This window comes from Vicugna pacos, unplaced genomic scaffold, assembly GCF_048564905.1.
Source record: "Vicugna pacos unplaced genomic scaffold, VicPac4 scaffold_202, whole genome shotgun sequence".
Lineage (NCBI taxonomy): Eukaryota > Metazoa > Chordata > Mammalia > Artiodactyla > Camelidae > Vicugna > Vicugna pacos.
The window spans coordinates 525,757-549,849 of NW_027328881.1; the positions used below are offsets into that span (position 1 = coordinate 525,757).

Below are 24,093 nucleotides of genomic sequence, written 5' to 3' on the forward strand. Positions count from 1 at the left end.
GTCATGTTTTATGGCTGCTTATATTTATGTGCTTTTTCTCCTTGGAGAAATTAGAAGCTCAGAGTCCAGAAGGGAACACGGTGCTCTGGGTATGGCAGGTGTCCAGAGTGAATTTGAGGTGCATTTACTGAATGCAATTGCTTTGCTTGTAACCCTGGCCCCAGTTCCTGCCTTAGAGATCCTAGGTGTCCGAAGACTGTAAAAAAGAATTATGTGGAATTATGTGGAGCCAGCTGACAGCTGTGCTATTTGTCTGCTCATTTCTGAAGTCTCCTTTGACAGTTCAGTCCCATGGATGCCAGAAATACCTGCATGTCAGAGAATCAAATGCATGAGTCTGAGGATTTGTCAGAAAATAAACACCAAAGGCAGTATCAGACATAATTCTTACTCTGAAGAAAATGCATATTTTAGGGAATAGATACATAAACTTGGCAAGAAAAAAAATTTTTCAGTGTGAGCAATCTTTATTGGCAGATCTTAAGAGTGCAAGACAGTAACAAATCCAGAAGGGGTGGGAAAGGAGGTGGAGCTCCCCTCCTTTGAGGACCCTGTAACCAGGCCAGTCGGGTGGGGGTACTTGACCATGGCAACTTTGAGCCCAGCACCCTCCAGAGAACAAGATCCCAGGCAGGAGAGCCCCTCACATTGTTGGGGAAGGGAGCCGCACCCCAGAAGGGTGTCCGATCCCAGGCGGCTTGGTTCCTGCCCAACACACACCTTGACAGCTTGGGGCAGGGGTGTTAGGGGACGGGGCTAACCTTAGCCTTTTAAAAGGCAGAGGACTTTTTAAACGCAGAAGGCAGACTTCATGTGATTATAACTGATATGAAATGATGATTGGTATATTTATTCTAAAATCTCTGCTGAATCTCAGAGGCTGCACACAAATTTGAACATGGACACTTACTCAGATGCCACCATTCAGTGCTCGATCCCAAGTAAGAAGTGGAGAAATGGCTCTGGGCCTGAAGTCATCATTCACTTTGCTTCCCCCTTTCCCGCAGTGGGGTTTCATCCACCCTGGCCCTTGATGCGCTCAGCTGTGTCTGTCTGAGGAAGTAGAGAGTCTCTTTCTCTACATGAAGCACATGTTGTTAGCCACACATTAACTTTGCTATATTCAAAGAATTGGTGAAGATTTCTCCAGGAGCCATTGTTTTTTACTGGCTTAGGCCACTCCTTTCTCATTCATACGCATTGACTTACCTTTGAATTGTATGGACCCATACAGGATTGCTGGCCTTTGAAATTGCCCCAGCAGGACTTTAAAAATGACTATTTCTCTCCCCATTATTCCTTAGTCCAAAAGGATAAAGATATGCTTTATATTGAATACATTTACAGCATTGGTCTTAGTTTTCTGACTTCATGGTAAGCCACCGACCTACACTCGGGCATCAAGTCCCTAGCACGAGTGTTCTAATGATGAAAATTTCTCTCCTAGAGTGTTGCTAAATGGGTTCTAAAATACTGAAAAAATCTGACTAACTTTTCTAATGGATTTTAGTGTTTATGCCATGGAAGTCATAAAGCTTAAGGACAGAATATGACAAAGAAGACAGCTGTAAAACTCACCGGGTCTCAAAGGGCTTCTGGGGAACTTCTCATTGGGCAGCAGCAACGCATGGTCACCGGTGAAGATTTTGGGACCAAACTGGAATTTTGTCTCTTCTTCTCTGTTCCAGGTACATGGCCATCATTCACCCCCTCCAGCCCCGACTGTCAGCCACGGCCACCAAGGTGGTCATCTGTGTCATCTGGGTCCTGGCTCTCCTGCTGGCCTTCCCCCAGGGCTACTACTCAACCACAGAGACCATGCCCAGCAGAGTGGTGTGCATGATCGAATGGCCGGAGCACTCCAACAAGGTTTATGAGAAAGTGTGAGTAGAGACAACCCTCCAGGGCCTTCGCTGTCCTTTCTTGTTCCTTCTCTCTTTCCATGTTCTTTTGTTGCTTAGGATTTAATGTGTATCATAAGCATTTCTCACAACCCCTCTAATATCAGGTTAATGTGCCCATACTTATCAGGGGACCATTATGTCCCAAACACTATTTTGGACTTTGAATGAAAATTTTTAACATGTAAAACCTGGGTCCTGTTATAGCATACCATTTGGGTGCACTTCCATATTCTTCATATGTTTTGCCAGAAACTTTGCCTGCTAGTGTCTGCATTCCTTTGCTGGGAACTTTTTCTTAACCTATGGAATGGCCCTTGCCCTCTTGCACAGCATGGCAGAGGGTGAGGGAATGACCCCCACTCCCAGCAGTTCTCGACAAGGACTGCTGGGAGTTGGCGTGTAGATACCCCAGCCCCCTCGCCCTTCAGGTGGGGTGTCTCTGGCGTGTGTGTTTTCCTGTGTTCAGGGTTTACTCTTGGGATTAATTGCCAGTCACCCTGGTGGCAGCTGGCTCAATGACACACCCTTTGTTGGCCCCACTCCCTACTGGTGTTTCTTTCTTCTCCCAAATACGTCATTTGCACTTGAATCTTGGTCTCTGGATCTGTCTCTGGGGAAAACAAAACCAAAACAGTCAATTTCCAGGATTGCACAGTTGGAAAAATAATATATATACATGTGAACTGCATGGGAAGGCCAGGCCAGGACACTGAGACCTTAGGAGTCACAGGCCCCCCCACAGAGCAGGCCTGCTTCACTTCCAGGGGCCTGACTGATCACACTGAGGGTTTTTCAAAGGTATCCTGGCAATTTCTTCCAAGACTCCTTATCCTAGAGGCAGTATTAAAGTGGCTTATTCTTTGTTTTGTTCTGTTCAAGTGAGCAGCAATGCGACATTTATATTACCAACCATTTTCTGGACTCAGAGCACGTTGATAACGTGGGTCCTTTTGAAAGTCCTCTATAATTGTCCAATCTTGGGTTCATTAAGTGAATCATAAAAGAACACTGATGTTAGAGTTAGGAGATCTGGGTTTTAACTATGAGATTGCCAAGTTACCAGCTGTGTGACCGAGGGCAAGGTCACAGTCTCCCCTCACTGTTAGAATGGAAGATGACCAAGCACTGCCTTCCATAAACAGCTGTTCTGGGGAGTGGACAAGAGAATGTGTTCTCACCTTGTAAGCTAGTAGATGCCGCCCAGAAGGTGTGATGCTATTATCGCACCAAATCCATCAGGTAGCAGTATAGTCATTATAGGCCTTTGAGCTTATTAAATGGTAAAACGAGACACTGTACCTGTGGTCCCCAAGATTTGAGGGTCCAAAAGCCTGCTGCACATAGAGGTATACAGAAAGCAATCCATAAGGCTCAGACTTTGCCTTCCAGATGCAGACAATGGGATTAATTGTTCAAGCAGTGGGAGGATTAATGCTCAGCCTAGGAGACATTGAACATTTTTCTTTCAAATGAAACTATAAGCCTGAGCAGGGTTGCACTGGAAGAAAGAACACAGCTTTACAAGCTGTACAGGACCCATGAACATGTTCAAGCCAGAATTTTCCCTCCAAAGGTGGGGAAAAAAATCACCCCATGAATTAAAGCTCATTATATAAACTGCTTCAGAAACTGCCATCAGCTTCATGGACTATATAGCTCAGTTCTTAGTTCTCATGATCTTTCAAAGTCTGATCACCTTTCTGCAACTTTTTGTTTCAAATCAGCACAGTTCTTTTGTCTTCCAACAAATTCAAAATGTAACTTGGAAATATAGACTTATTTCCCCATTGATCTTTGGGATCTTCTCCAAGAAACAGTAGTGTTTAGTGTTTTACTTTTAAGCATGTTGCTGTTTTATGCTTATTAATAATTGGAAAGTCCTTTGAGATGCAATGTTTTTGACTGCCTTATCTCCTTTCAAGTGTTTAAGGTAACTGCTGTTGGATGCATGGGGAGGTTTGCCATCATTGTTTATTTCATGATTTTAACCTAAAAAAAAAAAAAGAGTCTGGATTAAGAGCATCTGATTATATATAGTCAAGATGTAAAAGTGTTTATAGATGCAGTAGTAAGTTGAAAGAGTCTACATTCACCATTTACATATTGTCTGTGATACAAACCCAAGTGGAAGCTTTACGCAAACCTATTTTATTTCTGTCAGTTTCTGTCATAATGCTTTATAATTTTTTTAGGGAATTTAAGTTTTACCAGTTCTAAACTAAGCACTTAATTATATTCTCTTCTGTTAGAACTAACGATTCCCCTTTCCACAGTGTACAGTAATTCCAAATTTGAAACCAAAAGGAAACTTTGCTTTGAGGCAGTGTAATAATTAGGATAAGATGGGCTATAGAATTAAATGAGAGATCGAGAATGAAGTGAGGACCTGGCTACATCACTCTCCAGTTGAGTCATAATGGTCCAGTTATTTAAGCCTTTAAGCCTTTAATCCTAATGGTACCTTCCACATAAAGGTATTGAGAGGACTAAATAAGATATGTGCTTAGTTCAGTGTCATGCACATTGAAAGGAGCCTAGAGAGTGTTAACTACAGTTATTAGTTGTCATTCATTGATCTGGGTACATGGACAGATGACTGGCAGCAGACAGTGTGGTGGGCGGATGCTTGGGCCCAATTTGCCTGATGAATAATTTGTGTCAGATAATTGCGTAAAAAGGTTTCATAGGTGGAGGGTATAGCTCAGTGGTAGAGTGCACGCTTAGCATGCATGGGGTCCTGGGTTCAATCCCCAGTCCCTCCATTTAAAAAATAAATAAATAAATCTAATTACCTCCCCCTCCAAAAAAAAAAAATGATTTTATAAAAAATCTTGGATTGCTGCATTTGCCTTCTGGCTGCATGGTTAACCTCTAAACCTGATCATTGATCACTGACTCTTTATTAATTCATGCATTAAATTAAGCACTTTTAAAAGAAAGGCAATCCAATAAAAGAATGAGCAAAAGTTTTGAACGTGCCTCACCAAAAGAGCTACCCAAACAACCAATTAATATATAAAGAGGCACACAACTTTATTCGTCACCAGTGAAATGCAAATTAAAACCATAATGAGATCTTACTATCCATCCATTAGACTAGCAAATGTTAGGTAGTCGGATTAAAGTAAGCATTTAGTATTCTTGGTGAAGACATAGAACAATGAGAACCTTTATAGACTGCTAGAAATATACATTGATAAAATAAAAATCCCCAAAATGGAATAGCTAAGTCAAATTTTTATAGTTGTCCTCCATATTGGATTGTACTCATTTACATTCCCTCCAGCAACGTGTGAAAGTTTCTGTTTTTCCACAGCCTCACCAACAGACTATATTGTCAGGATTTTTAACTTTTGCTCACTAAAGTTAAAAATGCACTTCTCTTATTAGGATTGGGGTTGAATTTTTTCATAATTTGAGTCATTTGCATGTATCTTATAATCTGCTGAATTCATTTACTATATCATAAACAAATTCTTTCATGTCATTAAACATGTTTCTACAATTTGATAGGAATATATATGTGTATATGTAAATAATAGGTTTGTTAACTAATCCTCTTCTTTGAAAATTGAATACTCCAATGATTTCTTCTAGCTGACCAAGAAGCTAAAACAGCAGACTTCAAAGTGGGCTGCTTCTAGCTACATCCCTAGCTCCCTGCTGGTTCAGTGTCCTCTGCCCATCCCCTGTCTACGTCTACCATCTGCAGTTACAGAACGTTGTTCTAAAGTCATAACACTCATGAAAGTGGAGACTTGAGCTCATTATTAATGCAATATTGTCGTAATTTGTAATTGAGTCCTGCTGTCATTTCAGCAACTCAGTAGCTTAGCTTTGACAGCCCTAGTTAAACTCACACTACCTAGGAAGTCTTATAATGGTGAAGCATTGACTTATGAGGAAGAAAAGTTTCATGGGTAACCAAAAGTGACGCTTCCTAGGGGAGAAAAAAAAGCACTGTGAAAGAAAGATGTAAGAATAAAGAAGAAATATTTGGCACTGCAAAATGCAAATAAATAGCTTTCAAAGTTATTTGGATCCAAGCCCACTCTTGAGGATGCTAAAGAGGCTGCCAAGAGGCAGTGGTCCTGGAAGGTTGTAGGGCAATGCCCTGAGGACAAGGAAGACGAATGAGCCAACATTTCTTTATCAGAGGCCTCACCAACAAGGCCATGAAAAAGTCTGTAGCAAGGATGAAAGTGAGAAATACATCCCAAAGAATGAGATTTAGACAAGCCTGGGGGATTTCAGCTTCCCCGAATAATTTATTAATATTGGTCACATGTCATTTTATGTTAAACTTCTTTGCGCATAACTTTGTGTTAAAGTTTAAGCACAAAGTAAGAGGTGCCTGTTTGGAATCCCAAATATTACCAATCGTCTTGGGAAAACAAGCTATGTCAGAAAACAGCATCACTCATGACTCTACTTATCTGGAGACTTTGTGGAAGTGTATATGAACATGGATATATTAACTCTAATGTAATTCTCTATGAATACCAATTGTAACAGAAGATTATAAATACATGCCTTTGTCTTTATTTAGCCTTTGTATGTCATGATCCACCATCTTAGCTGAAATTTTTATATTTATAAATATTCTTTATTTTCATTAATAATAATGAAAATTTAAAATCAACAGAGAGTAAGAAAGAAAAAAGAATATTAGAAAAAGTATCTGCAGTGTTACTTCCCCAGTTTTCCACATTCTTGATTGTTTCACCAATGGGAAAGAAAAGAAGTGTGTCTCCTCTGCCAAGCTACTCCAGGCCTTGGCCAAAAGGGTGCCAGCATGTTTGTGTTTCCAGGATTGTTTATGCTAGCTGCTGTGATTAATCTCCTCCCCGACACCCACTACATTTATACAGTCCAGCACTCCTGGTATTGTCACCGCTGTTGATGGAAAGCAGTTAAACCAATAATGAAAAGTGCATTGACATGTCAGGGGAAAATGGTTGCATAAAAACAAGCCTAAAAGCAAGCATCAAACAGGCATAGAAACAAGTCAGGGTTAACCCTGACTCCCAGAAGAAAAGGAAAATTAGAATGAACAAAGTAAAGAAGAAGGAGGAGAAGAGGAAGAAGGGGGGAGGGGGAAGGAGGATGGGGAAAGAAAGGGAAGGGGAAGCATAAGGGGAAGGGGAAGCAAGAGGAGAGAGAGGAGGAGGAGGAGAGGGAGAAGCAGCAGCAGCTTACATTAATGCAGAAACTAGGAAGGTTGCCCTACAAATGCCAGAAATTTCACTACACTATGCGGATAGAGACAAAGAGGAGGCCGTAGCCACCAAGGGCTGTCATGGGCAATACGTCCTGCACACCTAATTAGGAGGTGGAAGTGTAAGCCTGAGAAAGATGGGACCACTCAGTTTGGGATTCTTTTGTGCTATCACGATCAATTTCCAGAGGTAGCTGACCTTACTGAGAAAGAAAGGGAAAGCACATCCAGGCTTGAACAGGTAATGGGATGTAAGATCAAACGGGTGATTTTCTGTGAAACTGTAAATAATCACATTGATACAGCTTGAGAGGGGAGGAATGAGAGTGCTGTTCAGGAATTACATTTATAAAAGACTCTGGGGATCAAAATATGTGCAGAGAATTTCTTTCATTATCCTATAAGCACTTAAAGAGTTCAGAACTCTATGGAGAACTTGCTAATTTATTATACACATTTGATAGGACTTAAATGTAAAAAGTTGACAAAGAAAGCTCTGAAAGTAAACTTTCAGGCCAATTCCATTTACAAATATAGATACAAGACTCACCAAAAAAATTCAAAATTTTATTAAGATAGCAATGTTTTGTTTCTGAGCATGACTTTTTCCAGCAAATAAGATTAGTAAGTTACTAGGAAACTGTTACTATATTTTGCCAAATTCATTGGCCAATGGCAAGTATCATATTTTTGTCTCAGTAAATGTCAAAAAGAAATTTGTTAAAATGTAGCATCTATTAACAAAAAAATAGCTTGTATCAGTAATAGTCCTTGAGAAAAGAAAGTGACTAACAGATTTCCTTTAAACAGAAACCAAAAAAACACAGAATAATTAAGAAATGGGAATTATATGGAGAGAATGAAAAACATCATGCTATTTTAGACTTTATTGAATGGAATAAGAGAATATTTGAGAAATATTATTTCACATGATTCAAAACCTGCAAAACACGTAAGGGAAGGGAAACAATCCTCCTTCTCTGTATGCATGGTTTTCATCTGTACACCAGTGTTCATAGCAGCAGTATTCACCATAGCCAAAAACGGTGAAAGCACCCTTCTATCTTTATATAATTCCAGAAAGCTATCAATTCTTCTCAAATTATTCCAACAAGTGTGTTTAGGTAGCTGTTAAAGCAAATCATTTGAAAGAGTAAATGGATGAAAAATAGCTCAAGAAAAGTTTGAGCAAAAAGAGTTAATTTTGATATCAGCAAAATAACAAAAAAAAAATGATAAGAAGTAACTTGCTCTTCCAAATATTAAAACAATCAGTCCTGGGAATAGAATTGGTCAATAAAAAACAGAACAGAAATCACACACACACACATACACACACACACACACAGAGAAACCCAAGGATTTAACATTTTGTATAGGGTATATGCTACAGATCATATGTCAGTTCTGTAAGGATTATCCCATAACTTTCTTTGGAAACCTGACAACCACCAAATCTGTAGGATTCTGTAACTCAAATGAATTAATGGATGACCACATAACCCACCGCTATCCCCAGCTTAGCGAGTCACTATATACATTAACATACTGAAGCTTCTAAGAGCCTTTCCATTTAAAATTGTTTTAATTTATTTTTTGAGGTAATATATTCATGTGGTTTAAAAACCAGGAAGTGTAAAAAGGTAATCAGAAAGTGATTTCTTCCTCTAACCACTGTTTTTAGTTCCTTGTAAGCCTTCCAAAGTTCCTTTATGCCTACCTAAAAAAGTTTAAGTATATATTCTACTTGTTTCCTTTCTTAACACAAAGTATCATATACCCTATTCTTATTTTCCTAACAATTTATTTTAGATATATCGCATCAGTATAGAGCAAACATTCTCATTTTTGCTTATAGCTGCATAATATTCCTTTGTATAGAAAAAACATTGTTTATCTGGCATGATATTGATGTATATTTGGATTGCTTCCAGTGTTTAGCTATTTCAAATTAAATTGTAATGAATAGGCTCTACTCTGATAATTTTGCAGCAAAGAAATCTGATGGTTTTTCTTAAACCTTGTGTTTCCCAAATTTAGTTGATCAAAGAATTCTCCTTTCGACTAACCCCTGTTAACATCCCACAGAAATATTGTCCATAAAACATATTCTGGAAAAATTCTGGGCTAATCATAAAAATGTTTTTCTTTCTCACAACTTAAAGCCAATATAAATTCCAAACAAATTGAGATAGAGTAGAAGCTTTTGAAGAATAACACTCAAGGCAAACCAAAATAAAAGAAATTGTTGGTGTGAGTACTGACATTACATAGTGATACAGATATAGACATATTTGTTAAATACTGTAGATGTCAGGAAACTTTGTGAGGAAGTTCTGCACATGACAAACTGAGAGAAAAACGTCTGAGACAAACCACTGATATAACTAACACAGAGGAGCTCCAACTAATCCATAAGAATAAGGCAAGGATCAAAAATCTAACAGTTCATCCATGAAAGAATATGAAAACCTGTATTCCAATAATGGATACAACTTTCTCCTTAATTTACCAGCTCAGGTTAAACTTAATAAATATGTTAAGTATTAAAAAGTTTATGGGGAAGATAAGCTCTGTTTTCAGGAGGATGCTTTGCTCCTATCTATCAAGACTTTAAAATATACACTTGATCTGGGTTAACAAATATATTCTCCAGAAGTCATACAGCAGGAATGTATATGCAATCTGTTCATATCAGCATGATTTATAAGGTTATAAACTTAGAAGCAAATGCCCAATTGTAGAGGATGATTAAATCAGTAGTGGATCATCCACACAATGAAAAACTGTGCAGTCGTTAAAAATAGCATTGCACAAGCATGTTCATTAATATGAAAATATATTCATGATATTCTAATTAGTAAATAAAGCAGGCTTTAAAGTAATGTGTAGAGTATAGTACCATACTGTGTTTTAAGAGTGTTTACTTGTACTTACAGATTATAGGGGGACAGTCTGAAACTATACACAATAAAATCTTCTGCTCAGTTTTTATCTTGGAAGTGGGATTACAAGTCATTTAAATTTTTTATTTTTGCCTATCTGAAATTTAAGTTGCTTCCAACTGAAAATAAATTCTTACTTGCAATGCATTTTAAAATTCAGTAATGTGAAAATTTTAAGGCATCCACTTCTAGAAGAAAAATATTATTGCTTAAAAAAATCACTAGGGCATAAAAAGATGAAATAAAAATGAATATTTTAGCACCTGAAAAATAGTTAGGCTAATTATATAGTTATTAAACCAGAGTTATTTTCTCACAATTCTTTAGACATGTTCTTCTGGCATTTAGTTTTGTGAAGAAATTGGACACCATCTGATTTTTGCATTTTAGATAATTTGTGATATCTGCCTGTATGCATTTAAGATTTTTCTCTATTCTTTATATTAAAAAAACAGAATGCATGTATATTTGGAAGTTTATATTACATTTTTCTATCATTTCTGAGACCTTCCAACTTTAAGTCAGATCTCTAGTTCAGGGAAATTTTCTTTAAATTAGAATTAAATTAAAATTGTCCTCTCCTCAGAGTTAATGCCATGTATAAATTGTTTCCCTCAAGTCTGTTCTCCATGTCCCTTACTAATCTTGGTCATTTCTTTCTCTAGACATTAGGGTTTATGCCCCCAGCTGTTCAAGCTCTGGAGCTGACAGTTTCTTACCCTGATGCCTTCTGCACATTCCAAAAGTAGGAGCAAGTTCAAGGTCAAGCCTCATCTATTCCCTTAAGCCCTTCCTCAGCATCACCCCTGCAGCCTTCTGCACTGGGGCAGCTTCCTCACATCTGTTTTCCTTAGTGGGTTGCTCTTTCTCCAGCAGCCCGGACTCTTTTGCTCAGGTCTCAGCTGTTCAGCAACCTGAAGATACTTGCTCTGGGCCACTGTAGACACCCTGTACTAGCTTCCAGCACTGAAATGGATTTCTACATTTTTTTAACAATTTCAGGGACTATTCCAGAAGGAGAGGGAATTAACTACATTGGGCTTAAACTGGAGTATCACATGCCAAATTTTAAAATGATCCCTTTTATATTTTTCAACTAGTAACATAGCAAAGTAATTTTTAAAAATTTTTATTGAAGTGTGGTTGATTTACAACGTTAGTTTTGGGTGTACAGCCGAGTGATTCAGTTATACATACACATACATTTTATTTTTTATTCTTTTCAATTATTTTCCTTTATATGTTAGTACAAGAAATTAGATATAGCTTCCTGTGCTCTACAGTAGGTCCTTGTTGTTTACCTATTTTATCTATAGTAGCATATGTCTGTTAATCAATCCCCAATCCCTAATTTATCCCTCCCTGCCCCTTCTCCTTTGGTAACCATAGTTTGTTTTCTATGTCTGTGAGTCTGTTTTTGGTTTGTAAATAGAATTTGTATCATTTTTTCAAATTCCAGATATAAGTGATATCATATGATATTTGTCTTTCTCTGTCTGACTTACTTCACTTAGTATGATAATTTCTAGGTCCACCCATGTTGTTACAAACGGCATTAATTCATTCTTTTTAATGACTGAGTAATATTCCATTTTGTATATATACTATATCTTATTTATCCAGTCATCTATTGATGGACATTTAGGTTGTTTCCATGTCTTGGCTATATTGTACATAGTGCTGCTATGAACACTGAGGTTCATGTGTCTTTTTAAATTATGTTTGTCTTTGAATATTATGTCCAGGAGTGGGATTGCTGTATCACATGGTAAGTCTATTTTTAATTTTTTAAGGAACCTCCATACTTTCCTCCATAGTGGCTGCACCAATTTACATTCCCACCAACAGTGTAGGAGGGTTCATTTTTGTCCACACCCTCTTTAGCATTTATTATTTGTAGACTTTTAAATGATATCCACTCTGATTGGTGTGAGGTGATAACTCCTTGAAGTTTTGATTTCTATTTCTCTAATAATTAGAGATATTGAGCATCTTTTTATGTTCCTGTTGGCCATCTGGATGTCTTCTTTGGAGAAATGTCTATTTAGGTCTTCTCCCCATTTTTTGATTGGGTTTTTTTTTTTTTTAGTACTAAACTCTATGAGCTGTTTGTATATTTTGGAAATTAGTTCCTTTTTGCTTGTGTCATTTGCAAATATTTTCTCCCAGTCTATAGGTTGTCTTTTCATTTTGTTGATGGCTTCCTTTGCTGTGCAGAAGCTTTTAAGTTTAATTAGGTCTCATTTGTTTATTTTTGCTTTTATTTCTGTTACTCGAGGAGCTGGTTTGAAAAAAAATATTGCTGAAATTTATATCCAGGAGTGTTCTGCCTATGCTTTCCTCTATGAGTTTTATAGTATCTAGTCTTACATTTGGGTCTTTAATCCATTTTGAGTTTATTTTTGTATATGGTGTTAGAGAATGTTCTAATTTCATTCTTTTACATGTATCTGTCCAGTTTTCCCAGCACCACTTATTGAAGAGACTGTCTTTTCTCTATTGTGTGGTCTTGCCTCCTTGTTGTAGATTAATTGACCTTAAGTACATGGGTTTAGCAAAGTAATTTGTTTTTACGAGCTTATCTTTTATCTAATCATTTTATTTATTCTAATAGAATTTAAGCTGACTTTTTTTCTATGAACACAATCATATCATCTGCAAATAATAATTATTGACTTCATCTTTCTAGTTTCCCTCAAGTCTGTTCTCCATGTCCCTTACTAATCTTGGTCATTTCTTTCTCTAGACATTAGGGTTTATGCCCCCAGCATAAGCTCCCTATTATTTCTGCTTCATGTTGTTTATAATGACCAAAACTTTTAGCATTGAATAATAATGATTTTATTAACTTTCTTACAGTTCTGGGAATGCCTCCAGAACTGTACTATTAAGTAGGTTTTTGGCTGTTGAATTTAAGACAGGAGAGAAGGGGGCAGGGCACAGCCATGAAGGCAATGACACAGCAGTTATCACCAAGATGGCAGGAGATTCAACTCTCAATAGACCTGGAGGCCAAAGATGGCAGGAGGTTTGACTTCCAGTAGATCCTGAGCTTCATTATGCACTTATTGTAATATATTAGCATGGTAATTGGCACTCCCACAGACTCTGCAACAGTTCCAAGGCTAACTAAAAAGTCAAAAAGTGGGTAATGGCCCAATTCCCAGCAATCCAAGCCCCTTCCCCAAAGTAGTTGGAATAATGCTCACACTTGTCAGCATATGAAGTTACCAAGCCCATAAAAACTAATAGCCCTTGCATCTCCTGGTCCATCTCATTTTTCTAGCTGATCCCATGCTTGGATGCTACCACTCTTCCTTGAGAAAAATGGTCCACATTCTGCCTATGAAATGTGTATTTCCTAGGACCCTCTGTCACTTTTTCTTGCCTTCTGAGATGGCTCACACTCTGTCAACGGAGTATGTATCTACTTTTTCTTTAAACTAAACACCCACACCCACGCCTTGTGGTCTCTCTGACCTTATGAGATGGCCTACACTTGGTTTATGGAGTGTGCATCTCTCTAAATAAATCTACTTTTACTCAACTATGGCTCACTTTTGAATTCTTTTCTTATTCAAAAAAAATTTTATTGAGCTATAGTCATTTTACAATGTTGTGTCAAATTCCAGTGTAGAGCACAATTTTTCAGTTATACATGAACATACATATATTCATTGTCACTTTTTTTTCTCTGTGAGCTACCACAAAATCTTGTATATATTTCCCTGTGCTATACAGTATAATCTTGTCTTATCTATTCTGCATATACCTGTCATTATCTACAAATTTTGAAATCCCAGTCTTTCCCTTCACATGCCTCACCCCCTTGGCAACCACAAGTTTGTATTCTATGTCTATGAGTCTGTTTCTGTTTTGTATTTATGTTCTTCTTTTTATTTTTTTTAGATTCTACATATAAGCAATCTTATATGGTATTTTTCTTTCTCTCTCTTTCTGGTTTACTTCATTTAGAATGACATTCTCCAGGGACATCCATGTTGCTGCAAATGGCATTATGTTGTCATTTTTATGGCTAAATAGTATTTCATTATATAAATATACCAAATCTTCTTTATCCAGTCATCTGTTGATGGACATTTAGGCTGTTTCCATGTCTTGGCTATTGCAAATAGTGCTGTTATGAACATTGGGGTGCAGGTGTCATTTTGAAGTAGGGCTCCTTCTGGATATATGCCCAGGAGTGGAATTCCTGGGTCATACGGTAAGTCTATTCCTAGTCTTTTGAGGAATCTCCATTCTGTTTTCCACAGTGGCTGCACCAAACTGCATTCCCACCAGCAGTGTAGGAGGGTTCCCTTTTCTCCACAGCCTCTCCAGCATTTGTCATTTGTGGACTCTTGAATGATGGCCATTCTGACTGGTGTGAGGTGATATCTCATTGTAGTTTGGATTTGCATTTCTCGATAATTAATGATATTGAGCATTTTTTCACTGGCCATTTTTATGTCTTCCTTGGAGAATTGCTTGTTTAGGTCTTCTGCCCATTTTTGGATTGGGTTGTTCATTTTTTTCTTATTGCGTCATATCAGCTGCTTATATATTCTGGAGACGAAGCCTTTGTCGGTTTCATTGTTTGCAAAAATTTTTTCCCACCCTGTAGGTTGTCGTTTTGTTTTACTTATGGTTTCCTTTGCTGTGCAGAAGCTTGTAAGTTTAATTAAGTCCCATTTGTTTATTCTTGCTTTTATTTCTATTGCTTGGTTAGACTGCCCTAGGAGAACATTTTTGAGATATATGTCAGATAATGTTTTGCCTATGTTTTCTTTTAGGAGGTTTATTGTATCTTGTCTTATGTTTAAGTCTTTGATCCATTTTGAGTTTATTTTTATGTATGGTATAAGGGAGTATTCTAGTTTCACTGATTTAGATGCTGCTGTCCAGTTTTCCCTACACCATTTGCTGAAAAGACTGAATTCTTTTCTGCATTAAACCCAAAGAACCTCACTTGGAGGGGCACATCCCAGGGACTCAGCCAAGACTTGGGACAAGGCCATCCTCTTGTGCCCCATTTTTCCTGTGTCAGTTTCACAGTTAAATTTAATTTATTGAAAACTAATCTTGTTTTCTGAAACAGCAATGGAATTAGCAAGGGAACTCACCCATAAAACCAGCTAGCCCTAGAGTCTTATGGAAAGACTCTATAACACATTGTTTAATTCTATTACTGCTACAGTATTTTTTTTCAATTTGTTAACGTACATTTTTAAGAAAAAATATTTTATAGTGACTTTTAATTTAATAATATACAATTATATACCATCTTTAATTTTTTAAATTTCTTTTTTATTTTTATTCCAAAATACTTGCCAAAGAGATTATTTATCTATTTTCATTCATTAACTTTTGCTCATATTTTTATTTTTCCTTCTGGTTTTATAAAAGTTTAAATGTACATTTTTTGAATTTCTGAGATGAATACTTCATCCACTTATTTTTATTTCTCAAATAGTGAAACCATCTAACACTTAGATCCACTTTGTCTCCATTCCAGTAGCTCTGATATATATAGTGCTTTCATATCCTCAACTTTTAAAATAATTTACCACTGTATTTTTCCAAATACTCAGTAGGTATTCAGAAAAGTTTTTTTTTTAAGTCAAAGATAGATGGAGGTGTTCTTTCTTTTTTTCTTTCTTTCTTTTCTCTCTCTCTCTCACACACACTGTTCTCATTTTCGTTTGTGCTGTGCTTTGAGCATTTTCATACTTTGTGGTATACAAGATGCTCTAGGCTCACCCTGTGTATTTTCTGCCCCAGACCTATAATCAGCCGTTTCCCTAAGGGGTCCTGGTTTCTTTTATTGGAGAATGGCATTTGAAACCTAGATCTGAGCTCTAGATGTGTTATTGTCATTAAAAAAAAATTACTTATTTAATTTATTTTTTTGAAGGGGGAGGTAATTATATTTATTTATTTTTTTTAATGGAGGTACTGGGGATTGAACCCAGGACCTCATGCATGTTGAGCATGTGCTCTGCCGCTGAGCTATCCCCTTGCCCTTATATTATTGTCATTTTTAAATGACTTAACAATCACTAAAATTTTCTCAGTTTTTTATTTCTAAATGTTGTTAACTATTGATAGATAGAACCTACATGAACAAAAGCTCTCTAGGCTTCTCAGTAATTTTTATGAGTGTAAAAATCTTCTAATTACAAGTGGTTGGAAACAATGTATATAGATCTGCCCTTTTAAAAGTGTTTTTTATTCAATTTCATAAATACAGTTCATAAACAGTGATTTACTGTCATTTCTATGTACTTTTGTTTTGCTAAATATCACCAGTTTATTAGTTCTATGGCTTCCTGATTTTGAATCCCCATTTTGACTCATCTCTCATTGTCCTGGAGCATGTCTTTTGGTAGTTTCTTTGGTACTTTCTTGCATATTTGAGAGTTCCTTTTCATAGAAATGGCAGCTTGATTGGGTATAGATTGTCAGAATATTGTGTATCCTTTTAAGCTCTGCAAAGTTTGCTCTTTTGTTGTTTGAAGTCAAAAATGGTCTCTTCTTTTATGGATAGCCTGAAATGTACTCCAAGATACCTATAGAGTTAAATGTTGACCTAGGAAATTCAAACAGGATCAAAATATTACATCTACCCATAATCAAATCATCACTGTCAATTTTTATGCCAAGATATATTTTAGATATGAATCCTTTTTTTTTTTTTTAGTCTATTTTAGTTTGTACTCTTTGGCTACACTTAAAAGAGAGTGACGTTGGATAGTGTATCAGTTAGCTCCTGCTGAGTCACAAACCACTCCAAAATGCAGTGGTTTAAAGTAACAACTATTCATGCAGGTCATGATTTTGTTAGTTGGTTGGTTGGTCTGGTTTGTTGGACTCTCTCATATGTCTTCAGGTTATGTGACTGCTGGAAAACCTAGGAATCCTTATTCACATATCTGGCACTTGGAAGATTGTCAGCCAGGATGAGAAGAGTGACTGAACCTTTGTGAATGAGACGGTGTTTCTCATCATCCAGCAGGAGGGCTCAGGCTTCTTCTCCTGGATTTCAGAAGCAGCAAGAGAGGACAAGTCCCAGTGCGCTAGTGTTTTTCAAGTCTCTGCTTGTCCCACATATGCTGATATGCCATTGGCCAAACAAACCATGTGGCAGAAAATACGTACATGCCTTTACTTTTAATTGCTGAGGAGAGCCTGGCATTTATTTCTCAGGCACAATTCCAGAATTAAGGATGATGATTGATGGCCAAGAGCTTACTCCCACAGTAATCCACAGCAGGGCCATCATTCATCAGCTTTGTGATTTTGGGAAAGTCACTCCACTAATTTTCCAGGCTTCAGTTTTCTCATCTGAAAATTGGAAATAGTAATAGTACCTACTTCATGAGTTATTGTGAAGATTAGATGAAACAGTGCATGTGAGCACTTAGCACAGTGTCTGGTACTTAATAACCATCCAATGAATGCTGACAGCCACTAATTCTTAAGTTGTTTTATTTAATTATTATTACAAATAGGGTAGATCTTGCAGCACCATTGATGGGAAGATCACCAAGGATGTTTAGTGAATGGGAGTAGCATTCCTTTGACTCCTGAAATTACTTTCTAGTTCCCATGAACTTTCTTTTTTGTCTTATTCTTCTTTAAAGGGGAGAGCTATGGTTACAGTATGATTTATCATTTCATTCACTCACTTAGCAAGTATTTGTGAACGCTCACTTTGTGGCAGGTGTTATGCTGAAGATATATCAATGGCCAAGACATCGTGCATGGCCTCAATGCCCTTAAAGTCTATGAGTCAACCAGAGAGGTGAAGGACATGTAAGTACTGTGGTGGGAGCTACAAAGATAGGAAGTCCACAGTGCCAGGAAAAAACAAAGAAGGCTGTCATTAAACCAGGATAATGAAATTTTCAACAGACCATGGTGAGCCAAATAACACAGAGACAGGGTCTTAGAAGGAAAAAGGCAGCTTTATGGCTTTGCTGGGCAAAGGGGGCTCACAGCAGGCTGGTGCCTTCAAAACTGTGAACCCACCTTGAGACTGGGGCTTAGTGATTATATATACAAGCATGTGGGAACATAAAGGTGGTAATGATCAGCAAGAGTCTCTGGTGAAAACTCTTTCTAAATCTTGATGAGTCCGTTTTGGTGTCATGGGATTATCTGGTGGTTTGGAAGGTATTCAGCCCGGACCTTCTTTATCTGGTTAGACCCATCTGGTGGCACGGAGGAACTCCGAAGGGGCTGGCAATTCTCCTGAGTTTACCATTCTGTGACTCTCTTCCTGAAAAACAATTCAGAAAACATGACTATAAATTTTAATTGTCAGAGCAAAGTAGAAAAAAAAAAAAAGCAAAGTTAGCAACCTTAGCTTTACCAATGGGCCTGGGGCTGGGAGCAGTGTCCAGTCAGTCAGGTTTGCTGACCATTCTAAAAGCAAGCAGTAAGCATAAAGCCAAGAATTTGTTAGCCTAAGTGTGGCCATTTTATTATTTCTCCTTCAGTATCAGAAATGCTTCTGTTCCTCCATGTGAGTAGTCTACTTGGTTTAAAAGATCAGGTCTCAGCAGGGGAGAAGTGATTAGGAAAGGCAAGGAGGTGCTCAGACATCCAATTATTTGTTTAAAACGGCAAGGGATGGGGAAGTCAGTGACAGCCTGGAGATAAAGCTGGGAGAGGGCTGACTAGGACAAAAGGGACTTTAATCACAGATCTCTGCTTGAACTCGTTTGGGACTGATGGGGCTTCATTACCCAAGGGTTTTAGTTAGTTTTCACTTGAATTTATACTTCTACAGCTTTTCTCAACATTCAACCTTGTCAAATGTGTGTTGTGAATGATAACTGTTCTTTGCAGCCATCTAGTAACAGTGAGAGAACTACAAGTTCCCCATAGAAGGACTCTTGTTTCTTTAAGGCCAGAATTCTGAAAAGACGTTTTATCAAGTGACTTTCTCTACTGACTGCATATGCAATAAAGGAGCATCTGCCATTTTCAGGGCGAGTCTTCCTTTAATTCACAATTAAGTACTTGTAGGTGTCAGTTTTATACATACCTAAATCTGTCTGGTATGTTAGTTGGAGGCTGGCTTTCTGACACCCCTCATTTATTCAGACTCTCAGCTAATCACCCAGTCCAGACCATTCAGTGTCTCTCAGCTGAGTGACTCCTATGTCTTTCCACTGGGCTCCCCCAGTATTTTTCAGCTGGAAGGTATTTTCCAGTATTTTTCAGCTGGGGAGCCAGGTAACTACAATAAACTGCCAAATAAAATTGAGGATCATTAACCAACAATGGGAGATCCAAGAACCCGGAGAGACACTCAGATTTGTCTGGACTCTTCCGGGCAGCAGATGGGCAAGACTCTGGCTCCTCATACAGTTCGTGCGAAGGAGACATTTCTGCTCTAAGTCCCTTCATTGGTTGCCAAAAACATCAATCAAAAAGAATTGCACAACCTGAAAGTTGGGAATTATGTTTTATTTGGGGCATTACTGAGGATGTAAGCCTGGGACAACATCCTCTCAGATGGCTCTGAGGGACTGGTCCAAACAGGTAAAGAAGAAGTCAGGATATATAGGAGTTTTTGAAAACAAAAACAAAACAAAAGAGAGCAGGTAATCAAACATCAAAAGATTACTGCTAAATAAAGAAAAACCAGCCATCTCAAGTTAATGAACGTAGTGCTTTTCTCTTTATGGCAAGATGGAAGGGTGTGGGTTTAATGAAATTGTTCCTTTGATATGCACTGTAACTGTCTCGGGCCAGTATCCTGTTTTTCTCCATCCTGAATGCCCTCAGGGTGCACTGAATTGGATGGCTACAAGGACTGAACACTTGATGGGCAGAACATCCTATGTTTACTAACTTGGCGGGCAACATTCTTGTTCACACTTGACAAGTGAATCATTGAAATAGTGACCTAATCCCCACCTACTCAGACTCAGTCATGCTTTCTCCTGGGAATATAATGCAATCGACTTGTTGGGGTCCAGAGGTTCTTGTCTTGTCACAGAAAGACTTCAGAGACTAGATGCGGAGGTTAAGAAAACAAAGCAAGGATTTATTAAGGGGCAGGTTAGACCCAAAAACTCAAAGAACAAGTGGGCAGATCCAAGTGGGTGGCTGCCCCGAGTTTTCTCGGCAAGCTCGTTATATGAGTGTAAAAATGAATGAGCAGAATATTCATTGGTGGGGAGGGGTTTGGGGTCATATTTCCTGATCTTCATCCCACCTCCACCTTCCCAGGTAGGGAGGAGGGATTTTTCATCCTTATTCAGTCTTGATCGAGAAGTTAGATGAGATCATGGTGAACAAAAGGTTGCATTAGGATGGTGGGGATTCATGTCCTGTCCCACCCTTCTGCCTCCAGGACACGTATCAACCCAGAATGTACGGTTTTTTTAATCAGTCCAGAGGATCCTTTTTTTCTTGGTCTGTCCAAGGACCCCCCCCCCGGTTGTTCACAAGATGTATGGTTTTCTGTCACTTGCTCATGTCCCCCCTTCTTTGCTCATATCTAGCTACCTGCCTGCTCTGACAGACTGAGCATATGAGGCCCCTCAGCATGGCTCATTCATTCATTCATTCATTCATTCATTCAACAGTTTTTAAATGTTTACTATGTGCCAAGTTCTGTGCTTGGCCCTGAGAATCATTTAGCCTTTATAACTGGCATGATAAATATTCCAGGAGCATTGGCTTTACTCCATGATTAATAATTTAAAACTTTACTTTAGCAGATGGAAAAATGTATTGTGGCATAGAATAGACAGTCTGGTTGAAGTTTTTAAGATAAAACAAGAGGCTTCACATAAATGTCTGAGCTGGACATGCACAGCTTAGGGCTATGCCCTCAGATTTCCCAGAGGATACATGTCCTCTGCTTGCAAGAAGCAATTTTGATCAAAAAGTGTGAGAATACCAATAATTGCTCTGCTTTCTCTCTCCTCAACCCAGACAACATAGAACTGTCAGAATGACCTTGCCACAGACTGGTTTTATAGTCACTCTGTGTTTAAATGAAGGGCTTTTCATCCCCAGGAGTTCTAGTTTTAGGGAGCCAAAAATAACACTCCCAAAAGCATTAGCTCTCAATTAAAAACTGGGTAGTGCCAACTAGCAATGTCTATGTACAGTAGGTTTTCTAAAAAATTCTTGTGCATGCTGATGATTTAGATAAAGTATTCCAACTAAAGCAGAAAAGAGAGGTGATTTGATGAAATGAAGAAATCCAGGAAGGCTCCATGGAGGAAGAGGGGCTTCAGTAAAATGTGAAGAAAAAGTTGGGAATTTAGCCATATGAGGGAATACATAGAGCGGCTGGGGCTGGAAGAAATCAATAATGATTTGACTCTAGCCAGGTTTTGTTACCTCCAGGGCTTTGCTTATTCATGTGCCTTGGAATTCTTTCCCAGTGTGGACAAATACTTCAAGGCAAAATTCAAATCTCCTCTTCCGGGGAAGTCCTTCTGGGTGCTTGCTGTTAATTGCAGTATGAATTACTTTCCTCACATTCTTAGTATCCTGCATTATAAGTAATAAACATGCAACAAATATTTGCAAAATTAGAGAGTAACTACTTCCTTTGGTGCTGTGATCTGTAGACGTAATTAATTTCAAAACCAGCTTCTAACAAACTTCTCTGCATCTTGTGATACAGCAACCTGCCTGGGGTGATGAGGCTGCTACGAAATGTCGGTCTCTCCCGTCTCCAAACTACTGTAGCACTCAGACCTACCAAAAACAAGAGTGTGTCTTGGCATCGTGTCTAAATATAGTCAAGACATGGAAGCAACCTAAATGTCCATCCACAGATGACTGGATAAAGAAGCTGTGGTATATTTATGGAATGGAATACTACTCAGCCATAAAAATAATAAAATAATGCCATTTGCAGCAACATGGATGGAACTGGAGATCATCATTCTAAGTGAAATAAGCCAGAAAGAGAAAGAAAAATACCATATGATGTCACTCATATGTGAAATCTTAAAAAGGAAGAAGAAGACACTAATGAACTCATCCACAAAACAGAAACTGACTTGTAGACATAATAAACAATCTCATGGTTTCCAGGGGAAAGAGGGTGGGAGAGGATAAATTTAGGAATCTGAGATTTGCAAATGTTAAGTACTGCAAATGAAAATAGATAAAAAACAAATTTCTTCTGTATAGCACAGAGACTATGTTCATTACCTTATAATAACCTTTAATGAAAAGGAATATGAAAATGAATATATATATATGTATGACAGTGACTTATGCTGTACACCAGAGACTGGCACATTGTAACTGACTATACTTTAATTTTTTTAAAGTTTAAATGAAGCTAATAAGCCATTCATTAAGATCTTTATCCTCTTATCTTTAAAACATACACCTTAATGTTGACCTGAAGGCCCAGTTTGAACACTTTACTCCTTGGAGTTCTTTGTAGGAGCATGGTCTTGCAGGGCATGGTCTTGCAGCCTGGCCCACTTTCCTTCCCGCCACTGCCTCTGCCCCTACCCAGAGACAGAGTCTCACACATGTGGCACTCTGATCTCTGCATCTGCGTTCTTTCCACATCCAGTCCCCATAAGCAGCTGCCCCTTGGCCACCCACAGGCACCACAAGCAGCATTGTCCACTCCTGGGGAGACTGACCCAAAGGAGGAGGCCCACACAGGCCCTGGAAGTAGGGAATTCCAGGGTGACAAGGGTAGAGGGGTCACTGTGGACATGTCTTCCTGACCCCAAGAAGGGCATAGACTCCTTGCTTTATGGGGGTGGCCTGGTCATAGAAGGGCCTAACTGGGGCCCCTATAGCACAGGACACAAGAGAGTCACCCTCTTACCCACATGTAAGTTGGAGCTGGGAGCACTTAACTACTTTCTCTTTATTCAACTTTGCGTCATTTATTATATAGTATTATTCTGTTTCCTGAGTTTAGATCATGTTTCTCTACTCAAATGTAATTTCCCCCAGGGTAGGCCTGGCTCTTTTGTATTTGTGCCTGGACCTGCAGTGTGACAGACAGAGGGATTGATGCACTGATTGACTTGTCATTGTCAGGCAGTTTGCCATGTGGCTTGGAATTATGGAAGTTTCCCAGGTGGCTTTGTGAAGATAATCCTTCCCTGACTCCTCCCGATGGATTCATTTATTCTCGTGCCCTTTTCCTTATTTTCTCATCTGGTCCCTGACTATGGCCTCCGTCCTCCCAACTTTCCCCGTCTGGGTGTTTGTGCTAATCTGTCAGCTAACAGAGTTAAGTAATCATTACAACAACAACAGTGCTTGTGTGTCATTCTTTTCAACATTCTTAAAGGTCATACTTTCACATTAGTTATTTCTGTATGTGTTTACAATTGTCCTGAGAGGTAGAGAATGCTACTGTGTGTGTGAGCCCTGCCTGGGAGTCTGAAACAACAAAACTCTTACACAAGCTCACAGGATTAGTGGATAGGAGAGGCAGAATTGAAGCTCTGGTCTTCTGCCTTCTAGTTTTCCTGCCTAAACCAAGTAATGACTCGAGAGAGCACATCAGCTTCCTGAATTTGAAATACTACCAAATGTAGCCATCACTGGCCCAATGGACCAGTGATGGTGCAAATATTAAAAGTCCAAGTGAACAGCTGTTTGAGCCTACCAATGATGATACATGATGAAGGGAAGAGATAATGCGTGTATGTGTATGTGTATGTGTGTGGCACTGGGTTTTTATGCATGTGCTCTGTGTCCTTGCGAGATTAAACCTTCTTCCACATGGAGTGACTGTACACTGCATTTTTCTTCCTCAGCACATTAAAAGAAAAAAGACATTCAGTGTTCCAGCCATTTGAAATGTGCTTTATCCTCCTATAAATATTTATACCAACTTAATTCAAAAGTTCAAATCACATTTTGATTTTGAATTTCAGTAAGAATTAGTTTTGTCCAAATCTTAATATCTTGAAATATAAGTAACAGACATGCAACTTTTTTTTTTTTGCAAGATGAAGAGTAACTGCTTCCTCTGGTGCTGTGATCTGTGGGCAGATCAGCT

General features: G+C 38.4%; 1 protein-coding gene across 1 annotated transcript in view; it reads left to right on the top strand.

The window, feature by feature from the left end:
- LOC140695390 (substance-P receptor-like) overlaps nucleotides 1–24,093 on the top strand; it is a gene marked incomplete at its 3' end in the record, with an annotated part of 151,430 nt that overhangs the window by 94,093 nt on the left and 33,244 nt on the right. Inside the window, exon 2 of the mRNA XM_072958087.1 lies at nucleotides 1,689–1,883. Within this exon, the coding sequence (XP_072814188.1) occupies nucleotides 1,689–1,883 (195 nt within the window). The remainder of the gene's footprint in view (nucleotides 1–1,688; nucleotides 1,884–24,093) is intronic.